Source organism: Nymphalis io, chromosome 8 (genome assembly GCF_905147045.1).
Source record: "Nymphalis io chromosome 8, ilAglIoxx1.1, whole genome shotgun sequence".
Lineage (NCBI taxonomy): Eukaryota > Metazoa > Arthropoda > Insecta > Lepidoptera > Nymphalidae > Nymphalis > Nymphalis io.
This window is the reverse complement of record NC_065895.1, coordinates 2,405,009-2,428,879: the sequence shown is the minus strand read 5'-3', so window position 1 is coordinate 2,428,879 and position 23,871 is coordinate 2,405,009. Positions and strand designations below refer to the sequence as shown.

The 23,871-nt window shown below is 32.9% G+C and overlaps 1 protein-coding gene across 6 annotated transcripts in view; it reads left to right on the top strand.

Annotated features, from left to right (window-relative positions):
• Positions 1–23,871, top strand: part of LOC126770161 (E3 ubiquitin-protein ligase HECW2) — a 106,851-nt gene that overhangs the window by 50,294 nt on the left and 32,686 nt on the right. For all 6 annotated transcript variants that reach the window (XM_050489366.1, XM_050489368.1, XM_050489363.1 and 3 more), the window contains one exon: positions 856–1,016. In XM_050489366.1, coding sequence (XP_050345323.1) covers positions 856–1,016 — 161 coding nt within the window. The remainder of the gene's footprint in view (positions 1–855; positions 1,017–23,871) is intronic.

Sequence of the window (23,871 nt, the reverse complement as noted above, 5' to 3'; positions counted from 1 at the left end):
GGAGGAATAGCCCAGGTAAAAGGGCAACCCCGAGGCTTGTATCCAGACTGGCTTTAGGACCAGTCAGAAGGAACCCTGAATAAGTGTCATTTTTTAATAAGTTGAAAACCCCAAATCCGGCCCTAGTTAGGTATTATATCTAGGCAATGTTTCATTTCAAGAAAATCACAAAGTGGGTTTTCGGTTATTTACTACAGTTATATTATTTCGTTTCTTGAAATATTATTTACTTTTTTTTTTTTATAAAATAGGAAGACGGACGAGCATATGGGCCACCTGATGGTAAGTGGTCACCAAACGCCCTTAGACATTGGCATTGTAAGAAATGTCAACCATCGCTTACATAGCCAATGCGCCACCAACCTTGGGAACTAAGATTTTATGTCCCTTGTGCCTGTAATTACACTGGCTCACTCACCCTTCAAACCGGAACACAACAATAATAAGTACTGCTGTTTTGCGGTAGAATATCTGATGAGTGGGTGGTACCTACCCAGACGAGCTTGCACAAAGCTACCACCAGTAAAATGCTAAGATCACTTAATAAACCTCTTATTTGTATAATAAATGGCGCTGATGATTTGAACAGTACTGACTGTATTTCCTACTTTACGATATTTAACGAATTCGCACTTGTCCGGATTTACTATAATAAATAATAATATCCTCAGAACTGATTTCGGCCACGGTGGGCAATATCAAGAGAGGTTAGCCAACTGCGCAGGATATATTATAGTTTATTGGCCCGACCTGGTATTCGAAACCAGGACTTCGAGGTCTGCGGCCTTATATCTATTTACTAGATCAACAAGGCAGTCATGAACCGGTTTTACTACAGAAGGTACCCGTCCGCAGGTGATAGCCTTCCTCCGGCAGCCGAACATCCTGTCGATCCTGAAGGAGCGCTGCGGCGGCTGCGGCGCGGCGCTGCGCGACAAGGTCAACGCCGTGCGCGTGGACGGCGCGCCCGCACTCGCGCGCTACCAGAACGACGTGCAGCTCACCTGCCTGCTCAGGTCAGACATCCTAATATTATAATACGTAATTAATTGTCAAAATCAAAGCTGTTAAATCTCTATGTGGAGGTTGCGGAAAAAATATTTTTGCTCATAAATATTAAAGCAAAAAACATGAAGTTTAATAATAATAAGAAAATAAAGTGAATTCATTATTCGATGACCTCATTTTCTTTGCCTCAATTAACGTTGCTATGGTCATTTTGTCGTTTGTTCACAGTTGTTTTCGTTTTATTTAATATGATTATCATTGACTTAAATTTATTTATCATTTTTAACTTTTTATTGATGTTACGTTTATAAAATATTAATGGATATTGTTGACTAGTTACGTCAAAGTATTTTTTGTTGTTTAAATACAATCGTTTGAGAATATAAACAATTTGAGTTATATCATAATACATTACGTATATCAGAATGAACAAAAACACAAAGAAAATTTCTAGTAGTTTGCTTAAACTTTGTAGAACAAATTTTATTGCTATAAAATTATGTTGAACTGCCTAACAGTTAATTTGTGTTAATTTTGCTAAGCAGCGACAATAATATTATACAAATACATTACAAAAACAGTGAATATAACGTAAACAAGATTTGCCCAATGCGGATAGTTAAAAATATATAATATATAAAAGCACGCAGCTTTAATCTATATGAGAAAGTATACTCTTCTTATACAAGGCATGTAAGTACGCATATGCTTCGTTGATCTGGAAGCTGAATTATATGGCTATAAATCCTGAATTCGAATTCCGAGTCGGGTTTTTCCGTCAAGAAGCTCTCCATAGCGCTCCAAGGTCAGTAAAACGGCGGTGATACATTCGGGTTTCCTGGAAACCACGTTAAGGTGTTCCTGATCTACTCCAATCGCTTCGATATACGACAGTATATCTGAGGTGTCTCTCAGACTATGATATTTAGGGTATATAGAGTGCACTTGTTTTGTTTAACTATAAATATTTTATATATAATAGCAGTCTTGGAGATTGGACGCCGTTGGTGATATTCTGTCAGGACATTTTTTGACTATGGTTTAAGTTATACATTTAGTACACAAACAATATCACACCGTTTTAATTGTCAAGTTTCTACTTCTATGTCTAATTTGACATTAAAAAAATTGTCAATGATACAATTATTCACGTCACAAAGTAATGACTTGTTAGCTGTTTTAACTAAACGGTGCGGTGAAGGAAAATATCACGAGGAAAGCTGCATGTGTCTAATTTCATTGAAATTATGTCACATGTGTATTCTACCAACCCGCATTGGAGCAGCGTGGTGGCTAATAAGCTCTAAACCTTCTCCTCAAAAAGGGAGAGGGGGCCTTAGCCCAGCAGTGGGACATTAACAGGCTGTTACTGTTTACTGTATGCGATTTGCTAATAGATATACATTATGCAATACAAACATACTTGGTTAATATATCTTTATTAATAATGCAAATCTATTCCACTTAACTAGTTATAAATTATTATTAAGACGGGCCGGTTGGCGTGGTTGGTAGATACTTGCCTTTCACGCCAAAGGTTCGATTTGATCCCCACTCAGGTCATACATTTGTGTACATGAACATGTCTGTTTGTCCTGAGTCGATGTAATTATCTATATAAGTTTACGAAAGAAAAGTAAGTAAGGTCCTCTAGACCGATTTCGGCCACGGCGACCAATTTCAAGAGAGATTAGCCAACTGCGCAGGAGATATTATAGTGCACAAGTGTGTGTGCAAACACAGGTGCACTCTCTATTCCCTAGCTCTCATAATCCGATGGGACGGTAATCCGACAAGGCCGGAAAGAGTTCAGGCGTAGGACAGAATAGCTTTAAGTGCTTTCCGAGGCACGGGAGTGTACAGTAAATATATACTAGAAATACGGAAGAAAACGGGCATAAAGTTGGGTAGATTAACGTATGGAAAATTATTTCGTTACTTTTTAAGTGACTTTTAGATTTGACATAGCTTTTGACAGATCGCCATAAGATATATCAGCAATTTCGATAAAATTCTATTCTTTTAGTCTTTTCCCCATGGATTTTGAATTAAATCTTTGACTATTATCGAAAACATTCTCTGCAGACCCGCTGTGCCAATGCCGTCACGACCTGATAGAAGCCGGCTCTATTTGCACAATTCATACAGCAATATACTCACACGTTCCAATTTTTTTTTATTTGATTAACGGTTTAACTTCTGTATTGTCAAAATAATTTTCAGAGCACGAAATTATCTTCGAAGTAGGTAATGATAATGATATGCTTCTCGCTATCCCACTTTCACTAATTTTGTTTGTATTAAAAATGCGATTAACTGGTTTTCGTTCGTTTTTATTAGGTGACGTGGTATTTTGATTTATTTAATTGACATTGATCTTACTCATGTTTAGAATTACCGTCCTATCAGACTATGAAAGTCAGGGAATAGAGAGTTATCATTAAGTTTGTGCATTTTAAAACACACTAAATTTTAAATTTAAATTTGTTTTTCTAATTAATCTCGTGCTTGATGGTGAAGAAAATCATCATGAAGAACCTGCACTTGTCTGAAATTCTGCCTCATGTGTATTGGACCCACATTCCAACTTGTGTATTGGAATAAGTTCCAAACCTTCTCCTCATAAAAAGGGGACCTTATCCCAGCAGTGAGACCATACAAAGGCTGTTATTGAATGTCCCCTGCGCAGTTGCACAGACTTCCATTTGGCACAAGCTGTATATCGTCACGATTGATAAAACCTTCGTATTTATACTGTCTAAGTACCTACATTCAATCTCTCTTGTAAGTAATATCTAGTTTCTTCATGGTTTCTAGGAAAAAAAAATATTTTGACGTTAAGTCGAAATTTCTTAATAAATTCCTTTACGGAAGCTATTTACTTTTTTTAAACTATAGTGAATTGATAATATCGTTAAATAATGTTATACAAAGTTATAATACTAGTGCTTGTAAAAGCCTTCTTGTATTAAGTATATTTCAATTTGCTTCATATCACAATATTCAGCGTCCAAGGCGAGTCGTACATCAGGTTGTTTTATAATAAGAATACAATATCACCAGCACAGATAACTAAAAAATTTTCCCACCAGAGATATGAATGGCACAATCCAGTCGCGCTTAAATATAGCAAATTAATTTAAACGTTCGTCTTGTTTAGTTGCATTGTTACCGGTTTTTTGTCACAAGTTTTTTTAATTTTATAAATTACAAGTTTAATGCTGGCTATAAAGCGTCTATAGATCGATTACTTTTAATGAGACAATGCTTAAATCTGTTACAGACAATAACGCTAAAAGCTGTTGTTGTTTTGTCATTCAGATCATCCGTTCATTCATTTACTTACTGATTTACTAATATAAACGGTTTCAAATGCGGGAAAGCACCGCTGATTTTTTATGAGTTTAATTTGTGGTTATAATACATCCGTCAGTCGGATGACAATTTCTCGTATGTCTTCTGTGGTTTATTCTTTTTCTTGAGGAGGCCTTAGCCCAGCTGTGGGACATATACAGGCTGTTACTTTACTTCTAATTTACTTGATTGTATGTGTGGAGAAGGTTTCTGTGCAAAAGCTAGCCTTTCCCAATAATTCTATTTCTAAAAATGACTGTTCGTATCGTATTGACAATATAACATCAGCAGGAACATTAAACGCGGGTTATCAATACAAATCCTAACATGTTTATAGTTTGCTTATATGTATTGTCAAGTTCACTGTTGACTGTAATAAAGCAATCAATGTGCTTTATAACTACAGAATAATTGACATAATTGCTCATAAAAACAATAAATTATTAAAAATCGTATATTTCTATACTAAATGCCGCAATAATATTTAACAATTCTACATCGAATCTTAACAATATTAATACGCTCTAGAAGTTGTCTTTAACTTAAATCGCATTTATTTTATATTCATGTTAAAAATATATAATAATATCCCGGGACATTTTTTCACACACGGCCATCTGATCCCAAATTAAACTTGTACAAAGCTTGTGCTATGGGAACCAGACAACTGATATACTACATATACTACTTTTCTTTTGTAAATACATAATTATATAGAAAATTACACCCAGACTCAGGACAATCAGACATGTTCATGCACACAAACGTCTGTCCTGGGTGGGAATCGAACCCACAACCTTCGGCGTGAAAAGGCAAGTATCTACCAACCACGCCAACCGGCTCGTCGTATTAATAAATGTTGTATATAATATTGTAAAAGATAATAAATTTGGAGTGACTACTCGTTGGTTTTCGTACATAAACAATAAAACTTACATAATATGATTAACACGTGTGTACATATTTGATTGTTAAAAAAAGTATTATTGAATTCCTTGGTGTTTGCGTGAAATACTTGAGTAAAGTTTAATTTTTATTAATAAAGGAAAATATCATGCTAGATTATTTGTAAATATAATTAATTATCCAGTTTTTGTCTCAATGACCTATAGTAGCTACGAGTATAAATAATAAGGAGAATATAAAGAATAAAAGAAAACATTTCGTGATAATTTTTATATCGAGATTATTATGTATTTTTTTGATAAGACGTAACCCAATATATAATGTCGCTCACATACAATATTTTGTTTTTAACTTTGATTTGGATTTACATATACAAAAACAATTAAGATAAGAATTTTGCTTTATATCCCCCCTCTAAGAGCTATTTATTTAAGGCATGTTTTTCGCATTTTTGAAGTAATACTAAATTTATCATATTCCTAATTCAAAAGATTTCTTTTAAGAGGTTGTAGTTGAAAAATATTCTTTGAAATTTGAAGCTTAAACTGAAAAGTCGGTTGTTCAGTTCTACCCCGTTTAGGTTATCATCGTACCCACTTTTAGTACGTGTTAAACATTCATATTGAAAAATAATTGTAAATTATGAAACAGACATATTTTTTAAATTTAAATACATAAAATAAGTGTGTAAAATTTAGTACACGCGGCAGTATAACATCTTTGCGTTAGAAGTTAACAGTTATGTACATTTAGAATCATTGCACTCGCATGACTCTTTGAAATGTTGCTCATTTTGCGTTTAAGGAAGGTTCTTTTGCTATGCGAATGTGTGTGAATCTATTATCTAAAGTTATCAAAACGAAAAATAATATACGGAATTCACACAAACATAGCACAACATGCGTAACACTTTGTTGTAATTTTATATGTAGTACGCAGATAACGGAGAAATGTACCGACAACATCTCCTAATGCGCTTATCTCATGTTCATCGCATCTTTATATGCAAAGCTTGCACCTGTGTTTCTCAGTATATAATAAACGCTGGAACACTTATGGCATTCTATGATTTCTATCGAATGAAACGCGTTTATAATAACAAATATGGAATATAAGGTCAGATTGCAACTTATTCGACGGACGGACAGGTGTTTTACGAATTAAAGTTGACTGGTGATAGGGTTTTGTGCACGCTCGTCTGGGTAGGTACCACCCACTCATCAGATATTCTACCGCAAAACAGCAGTACTTGGTATTGTTGTATTCCGGTTTGAAGGGTGAGTGAGCCAGAGTAATTACAGGCACAAGGGACATAAAATCTTAGTTCTCAAGGTTGGTGGCGCATTGGCTATGTAAGCGATGGTTGACATTCCTTACAATGCCAATGTCTAAGGGCGTTTGGTGACCACTTACCATCAGGTGGCCCATATGCTCGTCCGTCTTCCTATTTTATAAAAAAAAAAAAAATCTGTGCTATCTCCCACACTCTTTCTTTTGCATATCAATGATATGCTCTCCCTTGGGAACATACATTGCTATGCAGATGATAGTACAGTGCATGGTGGATACCACGGACGCGCAGTGGCTGGGTGGGCGGAAACTGAGGAGAGGCGGGAGAATCTTGTCATTGAACTCGATAGGACGTTAGAGCTCATCGCCAAATGGGGTTCTGATAATCTTGTTGAGTTTAATGCCAAGAAAACACAGGTATGCGCTCTCACAGCGAAAAAGTCACCATTTTACCCTCATCCCTCCCTCTGTGGCACACCGCTGATGATACAAAGCAAAATCGCCATGCTGGGGATGGACGTTCGCTGCGACCTTAGTTAACAGCTTCACGGAAACTCGGAGTTCTGAACAAGGTGCGGCGTTTTTTCACGCCACAACAACTGTGCCTGTTATACAAAACACAGGTTCGGTCTTGCGTTGAATATTGCTCGCACCTTTGGGATGGCTCCGCTAAGTACCTACTTAGGCCTTGGACTGGTTGCAGCGACGTGCAGTACGCATTATTGGCGACGTAAAGGTCACAAACACCCTTGAACCTTTACAATTGCGTCGCGAGATAGCAGCACTGAGCGCTTTCTATCGACTGTATCACGGCGAGTGCTCTGAGGAATTATTCTCTATAATTCCTGCTTCCCCCTTCCTTCTTAAGTCCACGCGAGCTGGTTCTCGATGTCACCGCCTAACTGTGACATCAATTCCATCGCGCACAAAGAAATTTGGCATCTCCTTTCTTTGTCGCACTACCAAAAAATGGAATTCCTTACCAGCTGGTAAGGAATTCCATTCATTCTACGTGTTCCCCTCCCCTTACAACCCGGGTTCCTTCAAACGAGGCGTGAAGAGGCATCTTGCGGGCCGGCAAGGCGGTGACGGCTAGTACAGAACATTCTTCCCGACTATCCCGGACATATAAAAAAAAAAGTAATTATGTAAAGACATGATTAGGTTCTTTACAAGTAAAGGAACATGTTAATTAAGAATTTTATATAATTTTAGTCTTATGTATTCCTTATTATATATTCCAAAATAATAAATAAATCGTATCTATGAGCTCTAGGTTACGATGCGCATAGCATTATCATGTTGTTTCCGTAGTTAGTATTAAAATGTTCCCTTAATACTCTGAAATTTAAAACACGTAAAATTTATTTATATAAAATCTAAACCAATAATGGGGTCAGACGAGTCATTTCTCATTTACGACGTGTAAACAAACTTCGTCGGATTTGACCCATATACTTTACATGTCTAATTATGTATCTTATGTAAATATTTCTTTCCGTGACAGATCTTGGAGGATTTTTGTTGCTTTTATATTTTGTGGAAAATTTATAAGGCATATTTAAATATCGTACCGGATTAGTGTTGTAAGCTTGTAGTTTATGAATAGTATAGAGCCTTGTCATCGCAATAGTAATATATTGTCTATGACAAGTAAAGCCAATGGCCGTTTGAGAGTTGAAGTAACAAATGAGCGTGTTGCGGAAAAGTTTTTGGTATATAATACTAGTATATAAGTAGCTGCACTTCGCAATTTCATACACGTTAAATTTAGACTATTTTACTTTAAACGTGTCAAGTGTAAATTTCATGTTCTAGTTATTTTTATAAATATTAAGAATATTATAATTGCTATGTATGACGTTTATCGAGAAAACCAGACATTGACGAAAAACTACACCCAAAACGGCTTTTATTTTTATTTACAATTAATAACTTGTTTGCTAAACTTTAATCAAATAAATTATTTAAATGTCGTGCTAAAATCATGAAAGTATATCCTAAACATGATAATATTGATTAGCTAACAGCCGGAGTATGACAATGACATTTTTGTTTTTAATATAACCATCCGATACGAATCGCTTGCCACTTTTTTACATCGATGATACTATTGTTTATGTCAAAGACAATCTCTTAAATTCCAATAACAACTGTATAAAGTTTAAGCTTAAATTAAATTAAAAATTGCACTTATTATTCGATAGATATGTCTCAGTGGTATAACACGTGAATCTTAGCCGAAAAATTGCGAGTTCAAAATCATTTAATTTTCATGCATTATTTTTGTTTATAATTTACTTCATGATCGGCGATGAAGAAAAACATCGTAAGAAATTCATTCCATTGATATAAAATATATATATATATATTTATATAGGTCTGCGAAAATTGTCTGACTATTTAGCCAAAAAACCATATATTTTGGTACAGAATACTAAAAACAATAAATCTATTTTTAGTACGACAGTTCCTTGTCGTTTGCCATACTTTGTATTTATTATTAATGACGTTTTGACAGCTTATAGAAAATGTCATCAGTGAAATACTTTATGATTTCCGTTGAACCGTGGTTATCTTTTGTTCTCGGAATTATAAGTCCTGCGCCACACATCCGATGTTCTGCACATATTCTCATTTGACATTACGTTATCATTAAAGTCAGAATAATATTTATATATTTTTATATATATAAATATTTTATCTATTAATAATAATAATAATATCCTGAGACATTTTTCACACACGGCCATCTGACCCCAATTTAGCTTGTACAGAGCTTGTGCTATGGAAACCAGACAACTGATATACTACATATACTTCTTTTCTTTTTATAAATACATACTTATATAGATAATTACACCCAGACTCAGGACAAACAGACATGTTCATGCACACAAATGTCTGTCCTGGGTGGGAATCGAACCCACAACCTTCGGCGTGAAAAGGCAAGTATCTACCAACCACGCCAACCGGGTCGTCAAAACCGGTCGCCAATCTATTGAAAATAGCTTTTTGGTAATTAAGCCATGGATTTAGCTTTCGGTTTTTGTAGTTGTGTTTTACATGCGTAACACTTCATACTTCATGTTAAAGGATACTTACCACCATCAACGGATTTGAGTGTATGCTTACTCTAGTAGTACAGTAGTATGAGAACGAATGCATAAGTATTTTACTGGTGGTAGAGCTTTGTGCAAGCTCGTCTGGGTAGGTACCACCCACTCATCAGATATTCTACCGCGAAACAGCAGTACTTGGTATTGTTGTGTTCCGGTTTGAAGGGTGAGTGAGCCAGTGTAATTACAGGCACAAGGGACATAATATCTTAGTTCCCAAGGTTGGTGGTGCATTGGTGATGTAAGCGATGGTTAACATTTCTTACATGTCAATGTCTACGGGCGTTGGTGACCACTTACCATCAGGTGGCCCATATGCTCGTCCGTCTTCCTATTCTATAAAAAAAAACAAACGAATCATGTTAATGAGTTAATTGGAACTAATCAAGGGATCAACTCGACTAAAAAATTGTAACTTTATCGCAATCGAATCGAAACGTAGTCGTTCCCGTTTAACCGTTTTCGTATTCTACTAACACAGCTTTTCAGTTACGGTTCGGTCGCATGTGGATACACAAGTCACAAAAAACGATAACCCCCATTAGCCACCTATCGCAGTCTTTTACTTACGGTGCGTGAGCTAAACCATTCAGCTAAATGCGAATCGATGCAGATATATGCAATTCTGGGTTTAAGTATTTCAGAACGATTCGAGAAGGATTATATATTTTTAATATCACATTGATATGATGAAATTTCTTGCTTTTTATTACTACGATTATTCACATGTATATAAATTGCATTTATTTGCTAAATTATAATATTAAGACGTTAAATTCCTTAATTCGAATGTTCCACTAACATGATATTCGTGAATATATACGATGAATGAGCAAACTTTTCCGTCATAGGACATTAATATTTGCGTGGATACATCATATTATCTAATACGAGGAGCAAGTCCGATGTCTCTTTTGTATTATATTTGTATAAACCTATGCTTGAAGCTGTCTAAAAGCTTCAAATCGCGGTTGAAAACTATAAATTAATAAGTAAACTAATAATTATCATTTGATTTCGAAACTTTTTGTACAGATATCTGTTACTTTATTTAAACATGTTGCCAACGCCGCATGACAATCGTACTAAATGTGTTTGTATAAACCCGAAAACATACGTTTTTATAATATTAGTAGGTATAATTATTATTCATGCATTTTCTTTTTATTACATCTATTACAATACAAGCATATATACGTTATAACTACTTATATAAAAAAATGATTTGCATTCTATTAAAGCTTTATCTTTTAAGTAAACTTATGTTTTAGGTTGCAAGTATTCTCCTATATCCATTAAAATCGTAAATAAAAATATATAATATATATACAAAAAACTCATTTTCTTATTTATTATTTTAAATATATATCAATGAATGCTGTTCTAAAATATATCTACTTAATATTCTAATAACATGCTAAGGTAATTGATTTGTACGTAATGCATAAGCCTTATTTGAGCGGAAACCTTTGCGGAAAATTACTCAAAAACCTTATAAGAGCTTCGTATTGACTTTCCATTAATGATTATTTAATTCATATGATCGAATATTACGGTACCTTTCATTGTAATGGGATTTTACCAATTATTGTACGGAATTTCGTTAACGGGTCGAAATAATGTGTTTTCAATTTGGTTGTAAACTTGATCTAAGATTGATGTAATTGTTTATAGATATTAGTTATTTTTGGGTTGAGCTGTTAATTTGAAGAAATACTAAATCGACTTTATATTATTTTCCTTGATAGTTCGTCGGTAATAGTTAGCTAAAATACTACTTAACTTTAAATACTACTTACTACTTTACTAATACTAAAATCCAAAGAATCAAAGCTGCGAAAAGCTAGCTAGTAGAAATCTCTTTTAACATTTTTCGTACTTTACGTTTATTAATATAAATAATATATAAATAAATAATAGTATATTTTCTGCAATATAAATATACCGTTGGTTCGTTTTAGTCCGGTAGTTAATTTATTTTAATAAATACGTAAAATATCATATATTTTTAGTACTTTAACGCAATAATTAATAGACGAAGGCAGAAGATTGTAATATTTTTTTTAATCGTCCAAGATAAATCTGTGATATAAAGTATAAAGTTTAATTCATTATTTTTAAAATTTTCCAAAGCACCATTCCAGTGCAAAAAGTTTCTTTACATGGAGACGTAATTATACTGTCAAACGGACACGTCATCTAATTACAATACCATAGAGTATAGCAATTACATGACGTCGGTGATGGAAAATTATACATTTACGAACGGAAGTTTCTCTTAGTCACTTCTCGGACATTTTCGTACTTGCCAATGTATTTGCATTAGTGGGTATCGTACCTTATTAAATTGAGTGTGGTGAATGAACTTTACGTCAACGAGATAAAAAGTTTATATTATATTGATCTCGTCATACTTGAAGTTTTTTAATATTAAATTTGTTAATGTCTTCAACTGATACTTTTTTTATGTTTTTTTTAGGAATGTTTTAATTTTTAATGTACACAGATTTATCCAAAGTGAGGATGAGAAATGAAAAACTGACGTAAACAATGGGGAAGTTTATGTTTTTTGTTCAATGCCCAATTATTCAAAAAATGTTAGTCCTAGTTTGGCGGTGTTGAAAATCGAGCATTCCGTGCTTAGACTCTCAATCAATGTATACTTTTAGTATTTTCTTTTTTTCTAAATAGCGAGGCAACCGATTTCGTTTATTAAAAGTTTCCTATATTGATGGACTTGGGTAATATTTTATTATCACAGTCGGTTCAGCACTTTTATTAAAATTATAGCAACACAGATTACATGTATTCTCAATACACTTCGCCAATATCCTTTCACTTTAACATCCTTACATTTCAACTTAAGTTTAAATTATTGGATGCACCGTACCTATTAAAACATATTAAAATAAATAACGTATTCATTTTAAACGTTTGTATACATACGTTTCATTACTTTTGAATATATTAAACGATCATAAAATATGCGATAATTTGCTCGTTAGTCTTCTTACGATAAATAAAAAAAACTTTATGCAAGTCAAAAATAAAACAGTGTCAAATCACTAATTATAAAGATTCTAATTCTAGCGTAATTTCTCGCTTCACTGCACCCGTTCCAGCTGACCCCACACCGCCGTGTGAACAATGTTCGCGTGCTTTTCAGATGATATCTACTTGCCACGCGAAGCATCACAGATATGTGGCAGCATCTTCACCACAACTGTTCCTTATCATTTTTTTAGGTTGGCGGAGGGACAGATGCCATGGTAAGTGGTCGACACCGCCCATAGACATCCGCATCTATAGAAATATTAACTATTCCTTACATCAATACGCTACCAGCCTTGGGAACTAAGATGTTGTGCCTGCAGTTACACTAGCTTACTATTTCTTCAAAGCGGAAAACAGCAATACTAAATATTGCTTTAGCGTTAGAATATTTAATTAGTGGTTGATCCTTACACAGACGGGCTTGCAAACAGTCCTACCACCAAGTAAAACAATAATATAAATTAAATTTTAATGGACAGCCTATTTAAAATAAGAATATTTACTTCTGTCCCAATACATCCCACATATTATAAATTTGCTTATTTGTCAATAACGTGGTAATGAAGATTGCTTATCAACGTTTTTTTTGTATAAATGTAGTTCATGTCCCGTAGTGTTACACACTAAGCCTAAAAATAAAAGTAAAAATGACATACATATGTATTAACCTTGTATACAATTGAAAATATTTGAAAAAATCCGTAAAAAGTGATTTTAATGAGTACATTTAAAAGTAGTCAATCCATAAATGATACTGGCAACAACTCTCAAAGATATCTTTCAAATATTGAATATATCCATATCATACTATTATTACACATAATATTTCGTAATATGATGACCTCAATATTGATAATTTTATACACAGAAATGAATCATGTTTATTTTTTATTGGTATATATTTTACTATATTATATAGCATACTATGAAAACGAATGCGTTCACACAATGAAAACTTTATGAATTTATTTTTGAAATTACTATGACTACATTCTTGCATTTTTAACTAAAACGACTGAAACAGTTTTGGGAAAACTAAACTAACTTAAGACTAATAGTAAGATCGGAAGAGAAATAGATAGCCTAAGTTACTCCTGCATCTGAACTCTTTGTGCTCCGATCGCATCAGCCGTCTCACTTGTGTTTGCGCATACACTTGTGCTGTATTATATTTCCCGCGAATTTGACAAGTTTCGATAATAGCATCTGTGGCTGAAATCCGTCAGAAAAACCAATCGTAAACATCTCGTGATCTATATAAAAATACGGATTTTGATTTCATTGGAGGCGTTTCACTCTAAATCTTCAACTGTCAACATATCGACCCATCCAAGGCCCCAATCCAAAGTCTAAAAACAAATAAAGGCAAATAAATATAAATCATTTTACTTGGTGGTAGATCTTCATCCAAGCCTGGATAGATACCATCCACTCATCAGATATTCTAACGCTAAACAGCAATATTTCGTATTGTTGTCTTACGGTTTAAAGACTGAGTGAGCAATGGTTGCCACCATATCTGACTCACCATTGGCGATGTAAGGAACGGTTAATATTTCTTACATCGTATACGTCTATAATGGTGGTGGTCATTTACCATCAGATGACCCATTTGCTTTTCCTCTATGTAATTTACAAAAAAAAAGACATATAGGTACGATTTTGAGATTAGAGAAACACGAACATATAATTTAACATTCCGTGGACGATGACGTGATAAGAATTGCTTGTAAATAGTTTTATCATGTACTGTTATAAAGGCTAATAATTAAATGAACAAAGTGTTCATGATTATTTATTATTTTCAGAGTTTTACGTTGCAACTCAGTTAAGGCCTTGACATGGCTCGTATTAATGAATAGGTTATCTCCTCAGCTATCATGATTTTAAATAGGTTTTAGTTCAACGTCTAGGTGTTTAAGTATGTTGGATTTACTTGATGATTATGATGATAAGGATAGCAACAGAACGGGCACTTTGCTTTTGACATCTTTTGATTTTTTTTAAATAAGAACACGTTTATTAATGACAATGTGAACAATGCTGTCTGTTGTCAAATGCAATCAATAGTCAAATTTGTCTTTCTGTTAACTTAGTTTAGTAATGGCATAGAATATTTTTTCTTATACTATATTTTAATAATTTATTCTCATGTTTTTTTTTTCTCGATAGAAGAAATCAATAAATTTGTATTAATCTTTTCGGGATTCAAACTTAAGACTTCATGATTTGCTCCCAAACAGATTAACCACGAACGATATAGTTAATAACTCTGTATTAAAGTGTTATGACATAAAAAGCGAGAATAGTGATAAATTCAGGAAGTAAGAATTATTTCACGGCATCAATCGATCCATAAAATGCAATGTCGGTAATCAAACAATCAACAGTTTTCGTTAATTTTCTCACGTCATTGAGTACCACTTAAGATTTCGATAATTTGTTACCGATCACTCGTCTAAATTTAAAATGATTTCATAGCGTGGCATGCAATTATGTAGGGTTTGGCATTGAAAATAAGGGTCATAATAGTATGCACTTTATACGAAATATTTCAAAGTAACTTCTGTGAATTAAAGCTTGGGTATTTCCTGTTATGTAGTTATAAACATATATGGCTAGCAAACCTTCAGCAAACATTCTCCTTTTTATGTTTTCAATCAAATGAAAAGTAAATATTATTGAATTGCCTTAATTACACTACACGTCATATATGAGCTACCTCGTTGGTCTAGTGGCTTGATGTAAGGTCGCAGACCCGGAGGTGCTGGGTTCAATTCTCAGGTTGGGCCAATAAAAAGTTATTGGATTTTTCTGTCAGAAAATTCTCAGTAGCAGCCCGGAGTCTGGAAGTTGAAGGTGTGTACACTCCCGTGCGTCGGAAAGCACGTGAAGCCCTTGGTCCTGAGCCTGAACTCTTTCCGGTCGTGTCGGATTGCCATCCCATCGGATTATGAGAGTGAGGGAAGAGAGACTGTACCTGTGTTTGCGCACACACTTGTGCACTATAATATCTCCCGCGTAGTTGGCTAATTAGCCGCCGTGGCCGAACTCCGTCTGGAGGATATTATTATTATCATATATGAGGTGCTGATGAATGTTTGATGAAAAACCTTACATGTAGTATAATCTTGTAAAATGACAATTCAAAGTTGCTTATTAGAGCACTTGTAGCTTGTAATAGCCTTCTTGAACAAAGTATATTTTATTTATTTATTAATTGATATAAGAAACACCATTGCCATAAACAAAGTTAACAACAAAAAATTACGACAATGGTACGCCAGTACATTGTGATGTGCCAGTGATTGTGATAAACCATAGACATTTACAACAATTTCATTTATCTTTTACCTACCTTATCTTTTAAGGACAAAGTGATATTACAGTTTTTATGGGTAAATATCGTGTAAGGTTTCTGCATATCTAATTGATGAATTGAAGGGTTTCGCAATTAATCTGATTGGGTGCTATACGGGCATACATGCGGGCGCTGACACAATAAACATTACTCCGCTCGAAGCACTAACCCACTTGGCACTAACATTGCAATAAATTTAACGAAAATTGGATTGAGAGTTGAGACGGAAATATTTTATTTCGAAATCCATAAGTACATCAAGTGTTTTAACTTTGACTTTGTTCTAAATAAATTCGTATGACGTATGTCTGTACGTAATTTATTTTAGTCAATTACTCTTAACTTGAGAAGTTCATTTTTTTTACGTTTTTATTTGGTGCCTAGGTACCACACATTTATTACTTATTCTAGCGCTAAACTGCATTATTATTATTGTATCATTTGGGGTGTGAGTGAGCCAGTGTAATTGCAGGCACAAGACATACAAATAACTTCTTATTTCCCAATCAGTCAAGCGATGGTGACTACTTACCTTTGGGCTTATTTGTCAATCCGCAAAATACATCAGTATGCTTAAAATCAGGAGTTTGTTTCCCATATCCTGTCCAAGGGTATAAGCGATCGCTATATTTTATTAAGATATGTCCATTATTTTTACATCTATATACATATATCAATATATTTCTTTCCTGTTTTGTGTTTTTTATTAAACTATAGAGTATAATGAACTCGTTATACTTTGTTATAATTATGTATATATATATATATAATTGAAATATCAATTAATAGCCTGTACATCCAAATATGTTTAAATTAATTAATTACGTCCTTACTCGTATTTATGAGCTACTTATGCTGCGATGAAAACAGGCTTATTATAATTCTATGAATTATGTTTTTATATTTATTATTCTTATATTCAAGTGTACTCGATGAAGTATTGATGATGGCAAGTTACTTATTCCCAAGTGTCGATGCAGTCAATCATTGCCATAATTTAGGTATGTTTTTCCGGTTCCACTTAATCAAGTAACGCTTGAATGGATTTGAGCAATTAAATAATTCAACCGAAGATTTGATACGACTTCCATTTTTAAATTTTAACGCTGAAAGCGGTAATATGCTTTTATGCTTTAGGTTTATAAGCATATATCTTTGAAATTTATGTTAATATGTTTTGTTTAATAAAATCGTTTTCGTATTTCAACAAGTGAAATTGTATACAGCAGTGCGGTGCTATTCAGTAACTAAATGTAATAAATATAATTTCTTTCAATCTCATTTCCACATAGCAAATAAGACTGCTGCCAAAACCATTTTACTGGTTTGAATGAAGATTTTCGTAATTAAAAGGCCTTTGTAACGAATCAAACACACTTGGAAGTGAAATTTTCTGTAAAGCTACGACCACACTTGTGTGACCAAACGAGATATACGTTACATATGCAACAAAGAACTTCTGGACACTGATACTTCCATGAACGCTTGACGTGAGGTTATCCGACACCTTAGGCGTAAGCGATTGTTTTTTTTATGATTACTTAATTTTTTTTACAAATTATCAAAAATGCAAAAACAAAAAATCTAATTTATAATAATTTATTGGAATTGAAAATAAAAGTTTCCTTTATTTAAAATAAACATCTATATTTAAATAAACATTTGTCATCAATTCAAAGTATCACAATAAGACGCGCTTGCGCCGCGTTGGCAGCTATTTTTGCGCACTAGCGTCGAGTATTTCCATCGCGTATAAATATTCTTCCTGCGTTCTACGAAGTAAACAGCCAAACAGTTCCTAGATCTTAGTCTTATTCCTGGAGGAAGCTTGCCAAGTGTTTTCGATCAAACTTTGAAATAATATTTTCGTTAACCGTTTGGTTTTACGAATGAAATGAGCGAAATGAAAACATCCTAAGAGAGATGATGTTGTCTGTCAATCCAACGTCAAAACTTATACGACTTGTTTATAAAACGTTGACATCTTCAGTCTTCAAAACTAATACGATTGCTACTTTTTTATTTCTTCTAAATCATGGAAAAACTTTAACTTAAGAAACAATACTTTGTAGGTTATCTAAGGTAGGATTCAGTTTAAATTTTGATTTGAAACTATGCTATTGTTATCGTATTTTCAACTTCAAGTATTCTCTTCCTTTCAGCTCTTCTTCGTTAATTTTTAGTTTTGTTTAAACTAATATAAATTTTTATGTGTTTTTCATGTTATTAATATAAAGTATAAAAATTAATATTTATTCCAATCTATATTGATCCATGGAATCCTCAAAATTCTATTTTAAACTTTCAGTTCGGATGAAACGGAACTAACGTTAAATGTGATATATTCAATCATGTTGTCCTTTGATCGTGTTTTCGTCTGCTTGACTTGTATCGCCTGCCTGGAATTCTCGTCTATTTCTGAGACAACTGTGCCAGGACTTCTCGTCGTAATTGGAAAGAATAAATTCTTCTTTTACTATTGGTTTAGTATTTTTATATTCTTTGTCGTTAGTGTAACGTGAAGATTCAAGTAATTTTAAATTATTTCTAACTGTTTATATAGCTAAGAAATATTTTAAACATCTAAAACGTAACAGTAAATAAGTACTATTTTTGTGGGTTATTTTCTACTAAAACGCTCTCCGTATCTGTATCTCTTGCTATATAAATTTCATTTAAAACATTTATGTATTCTTTATATAACAATGCAAATCTATCAAAGGGATGCACGTAGTCGTCTTGGATGCTGAGCCCGCGTATTATGTCACAAAGCGTGAACCCGTTTCTTTAGAGCAAAAAAGTCTCATTCGTGCGAATATTTCCCACACTATAAATAAAAGATTCACCGCAAAACGTATTTATCGTGAGGACAACGCAGGTGCATTACGTATCCTTACAAATTCCTGTCGTAAATTTAAATGTACACACATGCAATATTACCTTTTGATAACAGGGTGTACGGGTCAAAATCGAATGAAATATTTGTTATTTATTTCAAATTCAGCTGCTGCCAAATTTCAATGCATCTGGATTATTTGTACATAATTGTCGGAGTCTATTGTTGAATTATAACGGCATAGTCTGTAGTAAGAGGATATGTTTATTTTTTTATAGTATTTCTATTGGAATATACAGCAGCTTATGACAATATTAATATATAAATAATATATATAAATACTTAATTGAAAAAGTGTTGTACGTGTTTAATCATCATCATAATTCACTTAGCCATTCCCATTATTTTAAGAAACAAGTATTCATATCAGTTATTAAGCAATATTAAGTTATTAATCGCAAGAGATGACGTATCTCTTAAAATGAGATAAAACTAAATACTAAGACAATTTACTTTGCTTAATATTTTCTCTTAAAGGCTGTCGAGTGTCGATTCAAACAATTATTGGATATCAAATGTAGCCCCGATGTTTAAAATATAAAAATTTGTTCCGACTTCACATTTAATACCCCGTAATCAGATCTCTGTATAACATTACATTATTTATACAAAAATGATCTTTATTAATATGAAGGTAAGATTGATTAATGCATCTCATCTATTTCTCTAAACAGCAACGATTTATTTCCATAACAGTAATAGGTCAGTAGGTAATATTTTTATTCTGTGCGAACAAATGGAACTCATATATTTTATTACATAGAAATTAATTTAAATTTGTTACACATAATACAACTTACCAGGTGGTAAAGACGATTGAAAGGATTCTGGGTTCCGTTGATACTGATTTTTATACATATTTATACTTTGAACTCAACACGCTCGAATGCAAAGATTAAGAAATAATTTATAAATCAGCTTTTAATCTCTGCATGGAAATGAAAATTAAGTAAACAAAATTGTCTATGGTTTCGTTTCTATCCTCTATTCCTTTTAAATAAACAAATTGGCATTGCTGTATGTTTTTCATATGTGAATTTTTTATCCATGCCAAGTCCTGAAAAACTAAATCAAATATTGTAAACGAAATAAAAATATAACTGATGCCTATATTTAATAAACGTACATAAGTACTTAAGCGTATTTAGGCTTCAATCTTGGTAGCTATTTATTTTTATTTATTTTTATATGCCCCGGGATGGCAAATGACTCTACTCCACCTCATGGTAAGTGGTAGTAGAGTCCAAACGCGACGACGGCCAGTACAGTCGGGAAGAATGTTCTGTACTAGCCGTCCCCGCCTTGCCGGCCCGCAAGATGCCTCTTCACGCCTCGTTTGAAGGAACCCGGGTTGTAAGAGGAGGGGAACACGTGAGATGGTAAGGAATTCCATACTTTGGTAGTGCGACAAAGAAAGGAGTTGCCAAATTTCTTTGTGCGCGATGGAATTGATGTCACAGTTAGGCGGTGACATCGAGAACCAGCTCGCGTGGACTTAAGAAGGAAGGGGGAAGCAGGAATCAATCAGTTGAATCAACTGTAACTAGGCTGATCTAACGTTAGAAGCTTACTAAAAAGCTAAGGCAATATCTACGCACATCAACTAAACACTTATGTATATAAGTTTAATGTGTTTTAAATATTTATACATAACTTAGATATGTTTTGTTTATAGTCTTGAATCGGATATAAACGAAACAAATAAAATTTCTTTTAATTTATTGTTATTTTTTATTTTGTCAATTTTTCTTATCTTATCGATTTGAAATTAAAACATTTTTTCAAATGTAACGGAACCCTTACTTTTCTACTCTTGAACTTTTTTCTGTGTAACGGGATGCTATACGGTCGCTTATACTCAGGTAGATGCGCCGGCGCACCCGCTGGCAGGATAACGTTGCTACGATATTGCATACGATACTTGAGTTTTGAAGATCAATTTTATACATTTAGCACTCAGTAGTATATTTTATACGTTAGAGTATTATTTTCTTGTTATAAAACTTTAATCGGATATAATTTCGACATTTAAAATGATATATTACGCTTGTATGATGAGATGGCATTAAGGGTATATTAGTAGTATAATCAAAAACCACCCATCGTTAATCTGACTAATTGAAATACTTCAATATTGATTTACCTAAAACTTAGAAGAAACAGATTTGCTATATCAAACGTTTCTGTTCAAGGTGTTGTCATTTTCGGTATCTCTAAAATAAAATTCATAAATACAGTCTCTTGTCCATACTATAACACTTTTTGCTTAAACCCTAAATAAATAAAATAAATTAGACATGGAATCGTTACAACGGACCGTTGCCGTGGTTGGTAGATACTTGCTTTTCACGCCGAAGGTTGTGGATTTGATTCCCATCCAGGACAGGCATTTGTGTGCATGAACATGTCTATTTGTCCTGAGTCTGGGTTAATTATCTATATAAGTATGTATTTACAAAAGAAAAGTAGTATATGTAGTATTGCAGTTGTCTGGCTTCCATCATACAAGCTCTGCTTAGTTGGGATCAGATGGCCGTGTGTGAATAATGTCCCAGGATATTATTACGTTAATTTATGAGTTATTTATTAAATCATTTTGACGCATTAGATATATTTCCATTGCATTTACAGATAATTATATCGTCAATCAGAGCAAAGCTAACCTAACCGCTGCCATTTAAAATGTCTCATTGTTGTTAACGGCGGTAATTATATGAAAAATGTCACAAGAAACAATGGATTTAAAAATTCTATTGTCTTATTCGGTGAAAGTAAGAGTCTAGGGCACATTCACGGCATTTTATAAATAGAACAGTAATAAACGTCCAAAAATCCAATTTACAATTTGTCCAACAAAACATCATAACTGTTACAAAAAAAACAAAACAAATGCTGTAAAAAAAGGTTGCGACAATACGCATGTTATAACTATACCGTTATATCGTCACAGTATGATTGGGTTAAGACGCCACACTTATATGAACTTTATGAAAATTATGACTGTCTTTTTGTATAGGTTCAGACTCTGTAAGGAATCTTATCATCTATCTGATATATGTATTTTCTATAAACTGTCAAGGCTATAAAGTATGTCACTGAAATAATTTTAACCTTAACATATAAATAATGCGATAGTTCAATGACCAGAGAGAAATAGAACGACAGCATCAAGTGCCACCGAAGGATAAATGTAAGTTATGATCTATGTATATGTATGAAAAATTTATGCTCTTTTACGTTACAAATATGTTTCCTCAATACAAGATACGGGTCACGTTATAATGGTTCAATTTAAATTGTGATATAATTCATTTATTTCACTTATACATCATTATTAGTTTTCACTCAGGATACTATGATATTCATTTACGGTTTTGTCCTGGATACGTGTAAGGATGTTAAGACCTGGACTTCTAGGACTTACATAGTTTTATAACATTTACATTTTACTACGTTAGAATCGCTTATTTTTTTAATATTGTTATCACCTAAGGAATGCTTTGGTTCAAACACAAAAATAAAAGCTCATTACAGATAGTGACTTGGGCCATTTAGTGTTTATATTCTTATGGAATTTGTATATAAATTACATATAAAGATGTCTATATTATAATTATAATTTGCGTAAATTTGTAACATAATAAAGTTAAACGTATATTGTGTATATTAGAACCAGTTTTCATACCTGTCATTCGTTGATCCATTGACTACGCCGGAGTGACGGCGACACATGAGATGCGTGTGCGCAGTAGGATGCTCCCGACACAATAAAAATCCTTTTTATTTATACACAACTATAATAGTATTTTACTTTTATAAAGATTATTAGAATATTTTCAAAGAAATGCCTTAGTACTGTATAATTTTAATACGAAATAAATTAAGATTTAATAAATTTTGATGATATTTGACGAATAGAAATGCTGCGCATGAAGTACCAAAATTCTTAAGAAATACCTATTATTTTGGAAAAATCCGACTGCAAGTAAAACTAATTTCAGAATATACATGGTAAATATACATAACAATATACATTTTATAAACAATATATAATATTTGTCTATGTTATGTATATATGTTATTATATTGTTAAATGATTATTAGAAAAACTATTATTTATAAAACCCATGAAATATTTAAAACTTTTAAAAATACCAATTTATAATGCTTACCTATTTCAGTGATTAATATTATTATACGAAGTAATAAAGAATAGGTTTCCTTTATAAAGAAAATAATTAAGGTTTTATTTTACGCAGCACATTTACTGACAGAGCTCGTCATGTGTAAGATGAATAAAACAAATTAACGTAAATGACTGACTAACAATAAGCCGGACTTAATAAGGATGCGTCTATTGTAAGCTTGCTTCCCTGTAATTAATAAATCTGTACTTGATATTATAAACATAAATTGGTCTATTTTTAAACCTCTTAGAATAATAGTTTGTTTTGCAGTTGAGTATTTGTGTGCACGTATAATGCTGTGGCTTTGAGCTAAAAGAGCCAAAGTACATTTCGAATAAAATATATTTATTTATTTATTTGGGAAACATACAGCATAATATAATACATAAACATTTGGTAACAAAATAAGTCTCACATAAGCCAAGAAAGTTTCCACTAGTACATTCAAACATGGAGTGAACCTAACAAAAATATATGAAGTCAAGTATTTAAAATGTAATTTAAAAAGCAGAACAAATAAAAATATAGGAATATTAATGACAAATGCAGTTTTTTTAGGCTTCTAAGAACTTAAATAAATTTTCCTTAAAGATATCTGTATTAGAGTGGCGTTTATTATAATCGTCACATGCTCTTACCAAAATATTAACATATTAATAAAATAAACTAATTTGTAATAGATGATAGTTTTTAAAA